The following is a 10,522-nucleotide window of genomic DNA, read 5'->3' as shown; positions in this document are numbered from 1 at the left end:
GTGCAAATCACAAATGCTGAGCCACAGCCCCCGCTTGGATAAATGGGATTTGCTTTATGAGAGTCAGTGGAGCCCGACCAATTTAAACCAGTTTGAAGATTCAGCAGCTTGCTTGCTCACTTGTCTTGCTTCCACCAGAAGGGTGCTTTCTGGAATTCACTTCCCTCTGATAATAATGTCCATGGCTAGAGCTGAGCTTAAATGCAGCTTCCCTTGTCTCAGCAGGAACCTGGTTAGTTCTGTCTGTCCTGGTACATTGGTGATTCTCCCAGATAATTGTTCACTGGGAAAGCAAAACCCATGGCCATCTACTGGGGAGTTTGAGGTTTAATTAGCTATACCAATTTCTCGTTGTCAGAACTACTGTTTGTTTGGGTCTGCAGTCTGTCAGTGAAGTAAAAAAGAGAATTTGTGCATTTGGGAGAAGACATTAATGTTTGAAATGGGAGAGAATTGTTATTCTTAGGCTTTCCCCACGGGTTATTTGAGTGCCAGGCAGAGCCCAGGCTGTAGAGTAAGTCTGATAACAGATTCCTTCCCCAGGAAGAGGTGGAGAGGGATAACTCCATCATTCCTGTCTGAACTGAAGCAAGGGACAAGATACTCTTGTGGAATGGTTCCTCATGCCAGTTCCAATGGGATGTTTCCCTTCAAGAGAAACCATTTGAAATGGTAAAGTGACTGAAGGAACAGCTTTGGTCACCTGTTAGCTCATTTAGCTCTTCAGTCATTGCAGCTACTGCTTGCAAAGAAAGAATTTAAATCAATAAACATTCAGAGACTATTGAGACTTTGTATTTCTTTTGTATTACAATCTGTACCACTGTAATAGAAAAGAATCAAACTTCGTGTTGCCTTGTATCACAAGAAAGATTTTCTCGTTTTGTACAAAAAATACACGCTTAGGGATTTTTTTTTTTTTCCTGGAGGATGGAGATACCACCATGGTAAATCCAGTTATGCTGGATTCCAGCAAAGACAGTTTTGAGAGGAACACAGAAAGCTGTGAACCACAGAATGGTTCTCAAGGTATGGTTCTCAACTGGAAGGTTAAAATAGTTGTATTTTCTGTTAAATCAGCCATAGAATTCCTGTGGAGTTCAGAAAGCGGTTGAGAGAAGATCAAGGTATTCCATTTTTTGCATCGTGGAAGGAACTTTTCAGCGAAAAAGGTTTTTCCACTGGAAAATGGGACCATTTTGTTCACCTGGAAAATATGTGAACCTAAAGGTGTCTGACTGATTTAACACTCCCTATCCCACCTGCTCATGAGATAATTTGGGAATCAAACCATGACTGAAAGAAGCCAGGTTCTTCAAGGCAAATACTACATATTTTATAGTGCTTTGGTAAAAACTTGTATTACCCTGAACTTCTGTTGGGCATATTGAAGCTGAAAAAAATAGAGACAAAATTAAAAAATACAGAAAATAGGTTTTTCTTTTCATAAAATTTTGAATTTGAGGATTCTGGATTTGGGGAGGATGGAAACAGGAATTTTTTTCTAGCACACCACAATCCATTATAATTGGGTTGGTGTTTTTTAATACTTCTTTCGGGAAGATGATTTAGCTCTTCGGTGTCCAAAATAATTCATCTTCCTCAGGACCTGTACTGTAAATTTTTCACAAACATGTATTTGGGCACGTAAAGGCAACTCCTCCTGGCTGTGCATATTTTCAAATGTGAGTAATGTCTGCTGTTTATGATATTTGGGGGTTTTTCAGGTTAGGAAGCAGGGACATAAACCATGAGCTGGAGCCATAAGTACTGGCTGATGTGTATTGTGTGTGAAATGCTCCAAAAACCCCAAAGCTGCAGCCCTTGAGTCTTGACAGAAGTGACTTTGTGGAGGAGTTTCTGCAGATTGAGCTGCCAGTGGATGAGTTTCCCATTTCTCTACTGGAGACAGGCTCTGGTTTAATGGGAATGCCCCCCTGGGATGGCTGATCCTGAAACACGATTCCATCCCATTTCCATGCTCATCCAGCCTTCTCCTACTTGCCCTCCTCAGGTGAGGGATCTCCCTCCTGGGAAGTGGGAGCTGAGTTCAATTTGCTGCTTCTCCATCCTTGCAGAGCTCACTGGGGCCAGCCCAAATCATTCCCTGCTTCTCTGTGCCTGATCCTTGGCATTGGCTGAATATTTGGATGGGCTGAAGTCACCTCTCTGGGTTCAGAGAGGCTGTTTCAGTGTAGCTGCAAACTCTGAGTTACTGGAGTGGATGAATATCAGAGGAGTTGCAGAGGGGAAGATTTTATAACTAATCTGTCAGTTATATATATATATATATATGTAAAAATACAAAAATGTATAAAAATACATATAAAATAAATTAGAATATATAAATATAAGAGGACACTTAAATCTAAATCCAGACAAGAATCTTCAATTCCCACATGACCCCTGCTGTCTCTGCAGCAGAGACTCCCAGCTCCTCACGTTCCCTGCTGGGTTGGGTGTCCCCCCTGCATGCACAGTACGGTCTTTCTGAATTTGATTTAGTTTATTTGATGTGGTTTTGTGGCCTGACTGTGCAGTGGGTTTGTATGGGACTCACTAAAGCACCACACAGGTTTTGTCTGCCACCTGCAGCAGAGCAAGAGCTGTCAGCAAAGCTGCTGCTGCTGCTTGGATGGTGTCAGGAAGTAAAAAGAAGGTAAATAGCTCATAAAATGCACCCTGGCCTCCCTCCAGCCACTGTCTCAGCAGGATGTGCCCAGCAAGGCCAGGTAATTAAAGGTCACAGCAGCTTTGCAGGGCAGTGGTGCAGAGAGAGAGTCTTTCCTGACACACTGACAGGGCTCAGAGGCTGCTGATCCTCCTGTCCATGCAGGCTCTTTCCAATTCCTGTCACATCATTGCTTCCAACAACTGACCGTTTCTTGAGCTCTGATGCTAAGAGGTGTAGATCTGTGTTGTTTTTTTTACAGTATTTGTTCATAGCACACACAAACAATGGCTGTGCAAGAGCTGGGAGGAACTGGCTGTGGCACCACTCCCTCCTTGCTGAAATCCCTGGCACAGCCAGGCTTTGTGTTTACTGGGGCTGCAGTTGACCCCTCTGTGCAGGATGGCAAAAACAAGCACAAGTAAAGCTTTGGTGTTTGCAGCTGTCTGAACCCAAAGTGCCTTTCCAGATGCTGAGGGAAGTGCAGATCAGTTCCAGGACTGGTGACTCCACCACTGCCCTGGCAGCGCTCCCAAATGCTTGTTCCTGACAGTGCCCTTCCCTTGCAGCAATGCTGTGACTGCTGCAATCTGGGCCTGAGGCTGAGGAGTGAGGGCAAAACCTGCGAGTCCAACATCAACCTGGGCTACCCCTGCAGCCACGTGATGCTGTCCTGCTGTGAGGGGGGGGACCACTTCATCCATCCAGAAATCAGGAGGCATCCTGAGCCTCTGCCAACGGTGACCCCTGAGAAGGGTAAGTGCCCATTTATCATCTGCAGACGTCATAAACAAGGTCTGTGTCTCACAAGGTCGTACAGGGAGGTGCTGGAAGGAGTGGTGTGAACAGTTGCTTGGCCTCTCAGGTCAAGTACAGACTTGCTCTTAAAACAGTTTCAAAAAAGCAAAGAACATGTGGATGTTTCTGATCCTTAAACATGGAAACACAGTGATGCTGAAGAGCAGAGCCAAGTCCTGGAGCCAAGGAGGGAACGTGGCAAATCTGGAGCTTGGACAGCCATGGGGCTCAGCCCAAGATCATGTTCTCTCCAGCATCACTCTCTACCCACCTGTCACACATGAGTTTCCTGGTAACCTCCTGTATATGTGAGGGTGCCATTTTGGTCTCTGTTCTCGTGAACTAAATGTGTGTTTTCTCTCACCAACAAGGGAAAAGGTTTATTTAAGAAAAACTGGCCCAGAGACTCACTGAACAATTTGTTTTGGTGTCACAGAAAGTCTTGTCAGACTTAGTTGGGGACGGAAAGGGGTTGTGTTCAGCAGCAGGGCAGCCACGTCACTGCTCAGTGGCTCCCAGGCTGTTGGTGATGCTGGTACAGAAGGAGCCAATGAACTGTGGAGTTGAGAAGAGTTTCCAAACCAACTGGGTGCATTTTTCTCCTGAAACGTGAAATGCAGCGTGGTTCTTTGGTGGGCTCCATTCCAGATGAGGCTTCAGTGTGATCCCTGAGTTCAAATATCAACAGCAGTGTTGGCAGTCAGTGTGAAAGGGAAGCTTGTGACCTCCCAGGCTCTCCCTGTTTCTCAGTGGCTCCTGTAAAATGTGTGTCCCTCCAGCTTCACAGAGGGAGAAGGTGACCCTTCAGCACACTGGTGTTATTTCCAGGATGGGTTCATTTGCTCTGTCCTTGCAGTGTTTTGGGTAGCTCTGCCTTTATTTGGAGTCTGTGTGACCAAACACCCCGTTCTGTCCAGTGCCACTGCAAAAACACCCATCAGAGACCCAACAGGTGCTGTCCTGTTGTAGTTTCAGAGAGGGAAGAGCACAACGAAGCTCTGTCCATCAGCAGTGAAGCTGAACTGTCAAACAGCCTGCCTGGAGATGACCTGGATGAGTGTCTGCTCTACGGTGGGGAGCTCTGCCAGCATCTGTGCATCAACACCGTGGGCTCCTACAAGTGCTCGTGCTTCCCAGATTTCACCTTGCAGGACGATGGGACCAGCTGCTCTCCAGGTGAGAAGGTGGGCAGGGAATATCTTTGTGCCACCTGCTTTGATCTACCAAGCTTTTCTTTAGCTTCTCTGTAGTTTCTGTGAGGGTTTTTTATGGCTGTTGAGGCATGGACATGTTCTGTAGAAATCGTAAAACATAAAGAAAAACGATCATTTAAGAGACATAATTATACTGTATTTTTGTGTTTTGGTGGTGTGAGCTCAGGGTGATGTTTCCTATGTTCAGAATGAGTGTCTGCACTTTTCAGAGGACGATTTCTAAAGGTTTTTAATGAATTATCTTTTCTTCTCAGAGTAATTTTGTATTTCACAGTTAGGTTTCCTCTAGATAAACTTAACCCGGTTCAGACGGACAGCATTGCTTCCTGAGCTTTGATTTTTATCTAAAATCATTAACATCTTTCAGTGATAACAAACTCTAAATTTATCTAGTGTGGTGGAAGTCTGGAAAAGAAAGTCTATTGTGCTGTAACGGTTTTGATGTCTGGAGTTCTCCAGTGGCAGGATTTCAAATCAGATAAGCTGAAAAGTTGAAACCTTATATGAGTTACAAGTGCTTTCAGTTATTTAACGAGCAAACCCAGTGTTTCCATCCAATGACAGAATTCCTCAGGCTTCCCAGCTCTCTGCCCAAGCCAAACAATGAGCATTTGTTATGTTATCCTTCTCGAGGTGGTGTTACATCAGCGATGCCTTTGACTGTTCCTGTGGCAGCTGTCTGCTCTCTTGTTTGAATTAAAGCCCTGGGGAAGGAACCTAATCCAAAAGGAGCAAAGGAAAAGTTCTTATTTTAGCTCTGCAAAATTTGGCTCACCTGGAGTGGGTGTGTTGTTGTTGTTGTTTGGCTTCGCTTTGCTTTGCTTCTCCCCCCCACCAGCTGGTGGTGCAGATTTGGGTGAACACATCCTGTTGCCCTCTCAGGGTTCCTGCAGATCTGCTGGTCTGTGGTGCCCGTGGCTGTGCCAAGAAGTGTGGAAGGGTTTGCAGAGCTCAGCTGGGGTAGAAACCTGTGATGAGGGGAGAGGACTGTGCGTGGGACACCGGAGATGGATGGGAGGAGCCAGGGTTGGTCATTGCTGGGTCAAATTAAGGGCAGGTTTGGGTTGGATCTTAGAAAAAGTTCTTCCCCTGGAGGGTGGTTGGCACTGAACAGGCTCCCCAGGGCAGTGGGCACAGCCCCAAGGCTGCCAGAGCTGCAGGAGGGTTTGGATGATCCTCTGGGGCACAGGGGGTGACTCTTGGGGATGGGCCTGTGCAGGGCTGAGGGTTGGACTGGATGATCCCTGTGGGTCCCTTCCAGCTCAGCACATCCTGTGATTCTGTAACACTGTGAACCTCACTGGTTACACTTGGCTAAATCACCTGTGCTTGGCCTGGCCTTTTATTTCTCATTTTTCCTCTGTGTGCTTGCCCATCTCTGGCATTTCTGGGGAAATCCCTCAGGCTGTGCCACAAGCAGGTGATTTTGTTCGTGCCACAGCCCACTGTATGTCTGTGGTGACTTTGTGGGGGTTTTTTCATGAAATCACTCTTCCCATACCCCAAACCTGCACTGCAATCACCCTTTTTCATTTCATGTTGTCGCTGTTTGGTGCTCACACTTTGCTCTGGGTGACACTTGAACTCGAATCAGTGGGAACAGGACACCTCCCTGTTAAGGAAGAATTCAGGCTTATGGATTTAGGCTTCTATTTTGGTGATATTGATAAACTGGATTACTCTGATTGATGTAACAGAGCTCTTTTTTTTTGTCCTGATACCTTTAACATTACTGCCTGATGGAAATCTTAATGACAGACAGCAGCTGTCATGTTTTCCCCTTGGCTGTACGAAAGTCATTCCAAAGTGTCCTGTGCTTGTAAAGGTGAGTGTCTGCTCTTCATCTGCGTTGAAATAGGATGGACAGAATAAGGTCAAAGGCTTGTTTTGGATTTGGATTTTTTTCCCATCAAACACTGAATGGAAGACAGCCACTGTATTTACAATATAGGAGAGATTTTTAAAAATAAAATTATCACTTTCTGGTTTATTCAGGTGTTGCAATGTTTTCCTCCACAGAAGTTGTTTTCAGCCAGGCTCCCTGATCTGCAGTCCATGATGTTGTTTCCTCCTCCAAACAACGATGGGGGTGGATGGATGGGGCCAGGCCCCTTGCCATGAGGAGTGGGGATGGTGCTGTCCCTGATCCTCTCTGCCTCCCTTGCCTTACAGATCCTGACAGGGCACAGGTGACAAGGCTGGAAGCTGAAGCCACCATCCCTCCAGTAGCCTCTCCCTCTCAGCCCATCCTGGTGGTGTCCTTGCAGGAGGAGCAGGACAAGTGCAAAGGTGTGTTGGAGGTGGGAACTTCTCATGCAGGCAAAGTGAGGAACGTCTGGAGATGGAATAAAATTCCACTCATCCCTCCCCCAGTCTGATCTCAACGCACATCCCTAATTTGTTACCTCTGGCACAAGGCTGAGGAATTGTCAGGGGGATTGCTGAGGAGGGAATTGGGGCTACACTCTGTCCTCAGTGTAACTATGAGGGGGGCAGTGCAGGGAGGGTGGCACAGGGGGTTTGGGTGCCAGGGAGGGTTGTCAGGAGCGATTAGGGCTGTGGGACACGCATTTTACAAACTGCATTCCCGGTGGGCGAAGCTGGGAGTGGTTTTGGGACCTGGAGGTGTCCCAAACTGCTGTGGGTGCTGATGTGTGGTCTGTCCTTGTGCCCCATGCAGATAATGGCCCCTGCAAGCACCTGTGCAATGTGGTGGAAGGAGAGGCCGTGTGCTCCTGCCTGGCTGGGTACACCCTCATGGCTGACGGGGTGTCCTGTGAGGGTAAGTGCTCTGGGCTCACCACAGAGAGGTGCTTTCAGCTCTCATCCACCTTGGGTGCCCCTCTAAGGGCTCCCCATTTTCAGTGCTGTGAGCTGCAGTGGCAGTGCAGAGACTGAGGAATCCCAGACCTGCTCCACAGATAACTCCTGGAGCACAGTGTGCTGATACCTGGGGACTTCAGGTGAAGGCAAGCCTGGATTTGTGCTCTTTTCCTCTGACATTCCAGGCTTTTTTTTTTTTTTTTTTCAGCCCTCTTGGTTTCTCTTCCCACTGCCATTCCTCCCCAGGGTGTGTCTGCACAGCTATGGACACACAGCTTTGGTTCCTGGAGCAGTGAGCAGCACAGGGCCAGGTTTGCTGTTCCCCAGAGCCACAGCCCTGCCTGGCATCTGCTTTGTTGGGGTTTATTCCCTCTTGCCTTGAAAAGCTGCACTCAGGGAGGCTTCACAGCCACGGGAGCTGGTCCAGCTCCAGCTGTTCCACTTGCCACTGGAGCTCAGCCCTGCACAGTGATGAGCAGGGAATTCCAAAGCTGCACCCTGACCATTCACATGACAGAAATCTTAAATGGACGTGTTGGAGCAGTGACAAGGGATATGCTTGCCCAGAGAAGATTTGGGGGTCAGAAGCAGTGCCCTGTGACATACCTTAATTATAAATCCCTAAGTATGGGAGCAATAACAGTGAAATGCAGGGAGAAGCTTCCGATGCTCAGAATTGCTCACAAATGATCCACATCCCTCTTAATCTCAGGTCTTATTGAATTACAAATCATTTTCATGAAATTCTGGACAGCCTGGGAAGAAAATGGGATTTTAATATCACCAGATGAAATATTCACAGTGCAGTGCTTACTCAAGTGTGGTGGAAGCTAATTTGATTAATTAATGTCGGAATCAAAAGGGGCATTTGAAGGCAATCGTTTTCCTACAGGAAATGAAAAAATTTATAAATGTCAGTGGAAGCAGTGAGTTGAAATTGTAGCAAGGGGCATTTCCAATCTAAATTACAGCAAGGATTTGATGGTAGGAGTGCACTGGCACAGTGTGCACCGGCTCTGTGGGACTGCCTGCTGCTTCTAAGGATGTTTCCTTCTGGCACGACGAGAGTGTCGGGGTGTGAGCAAGGAGCAGCTGATCTCCGAGGGGTTATTCCTTATTCCAGCCCTGTTTTCAGTGTAACACTGCATTTATTACAGCGTGGTGCCGATGTGGAGGCTCCAGCACACTTCATTCAGGCGTGTCCAGCGTGGAAGAACTGTTGTTTCATTTCAGCAATTGTTCTAATAGAGCTCTGTTTTTCCCTTTTGGCCGCCCCGTGCTGGTGTAGATTTGGATGAGTGCCTGACAGGTGCTTGTTCCAGCGGACAGTTTTGTGAGAACACACTGGGATCGTTCTCCTGTGTCAGCCACAGTGGGATGTGTGCAGAGGGCTTTATTCTCAACAGGCATAGGAAATGTGTTGGTAAGATGAGAGGTTCACCACAACATCATAATTCTCCATGCTCTGCAACGCATTCAAACCATTTGTGCTCCAAGGCCATCCTTGCATATGACATTTCAATCCCAGTTAGTGGAAACACATGTGCACCATTTGCTCAGCCACTCCACCTCATGAGTCCTCTGCTACTTGGCTCCTTCCCCAGCGGTACATCCTTGGGTTACAGATAACTCTGTGCAAAGCCAGGGGTGTTGATGACCACAGCAACACACCGATAAATTCTCTAAGAAGCAGAGAATTGGTCTCTCTGGACACTGTCAGTGCTTCCCAGGCACCCTGGAACAACCAGACTGCAGAAACACAGCTCAGGGGATCTGCGTGAGGCCGGGCAGTGGGAAGGATCCACTCCAAAGGGGTGGGATTCTAAACTTCACGTCAGTCCTTTGTTGATTCTGGCACAGATTTCTTTGTGTGAAAGTCAAAGGTGCGTTGTGATTCTGCTGCATCATCCCTGCTGTTTGAGTCCATCTGAGAAGCCAGTCGATCTTTGCAGGTGTATTTACGAGGATTTAACTTTTTTCCCAGCAGCCAAGGCCTGAGCTCGTGAAAGAGTTTCTCTTTTGGGCTCTTTTCTAGAGGCTAGTTTAGGAGGCACCTGAGCTGCAGCAGTGCTGCCTGGAAAAACAGAGCACCTGGAGACCTCAAGTCATTTATGAGAGCAGCAGTGCCTGGTGACTGTAATGTCATGTGTGAATGCATGTGCCTTCTTCCCCCCCTGTCCTCCTCCTGATGTTTAGAACTTTGTTTTTCTCACCGTCACAGCTTTGGTTTTGGTCTGTCTTTAAAGCTCTGTGACCTCATCTTATTAATGAGCACCACGTGGCCTGTGGGCATGAGCAGGAAAATTTTCTGCAGTGTCAGGGTCCAGAGAAGAAACGTGATTTACCGCCTTCTGGGTTTTCCTTAACTAATCAAAATTGCATTTTTAATTCTTTTTATTATTAATAATATTTATTTTGAAATCGGAGATACTGGCAAGTGTGGAAAACTAATGGAATGATGTGGTTTAAACGAAATGGCTGAGAGCACTGGAAGGCAGGAGGTCTCTCAGAGGCAGAATCAGGCTGTGAGCTGGAGGGTTCTGCTGCATCCACCAGGTGAGCAGCTGCAGGACCTGCCCCTCCTCGTGTTCTGCTTCTGAGTCTTGCCACTTCATTCCCTGATGTTTTCCCAGGACTTTGCAGGGAGGACAGATGTGTCCTTTTGCACAGCCTTTTGGAACTCACCCAGTGCATGTGTGTCTGCAGCTTTGGCAGGTGCCAAGAGCTTCCCTTTATTCACTTTCCTCCTCTCCCCCATGACATTATGACAGAGGTTTATTATCACCAAGATAAACCTCAGGCACTGCTCTCATTTGTGAAGCTGAAAGACCCTTTTCTCCCTCACTAAATACCAACCTCTGTGTTCCTCTAATGCAAGTGAGCTTTTACAGGTACCCTTTCAAACAATCCAGAAAACTTGGAAATTTCTCTTCCTCCTTTTTGGATAGATCCACCCTGTGTGCTCCCTGCTGGCATCCAGCTCTGCTTTGAGGGTGGTGCAGGAGAACATTTGCAG

General features: G+C 47.2%; 1 protein-coding gene across 1 annotated transcript in view; it reads left to right on the top strand.

Moving 5' to 3' along the window:
- Positions 1 to 10,522, top strand: part of FBLN2 (fibulin 2) — a 71,080-nt gene that overhangs the window by 42,962 nt on the left and 17,596 nt on the right. The window contains exons 4-8 of the mRNA XM_027903247.1: positions 3,241 to 3,427; positions 4,439 to 4,645; positions 6,856 to 6,972; positions 7,364 to 7,465; positions 8,795 to 8,929. Of these exons, the coding sequence (XP_027759048.1) occupies positions 3,241 to 3,427; positions 4,439 to 4,645; positions 6,856 to 6,972; positions 7,364 to 7,465; positions 8,795 to 8,929 (748 nt within the window). The remainder of the gene's footprint in view (positions 1 to 3,240; positions 3,428 to 4,438; positions 4,646 to 6,855; positions 6,973 to 7,363; positions 7,466 to 8,794; positions 8,930 to 10,522) is intronic.

Source organism: Empidonax traillii, unplaced genomic scaffold (assembly GCF_003031625.1).
Source record: "Empidonax traillii isolate 1590-97213 ecotype Southwest subspecies unplaced genomic scaffold, ASM303162v1 scaffold947:size350189, whole genome shotgun sequence".
NCBI lineage: Eukaryota > Metazoa > Chordata > Aves > Passeriformes > Tyrannidae > Empidonax > Empidonax traillii.
Note: the sequence above shows the minus strand (reverse complement) of the source record. Positions and strands in the feature narration are given on the sequence as shown.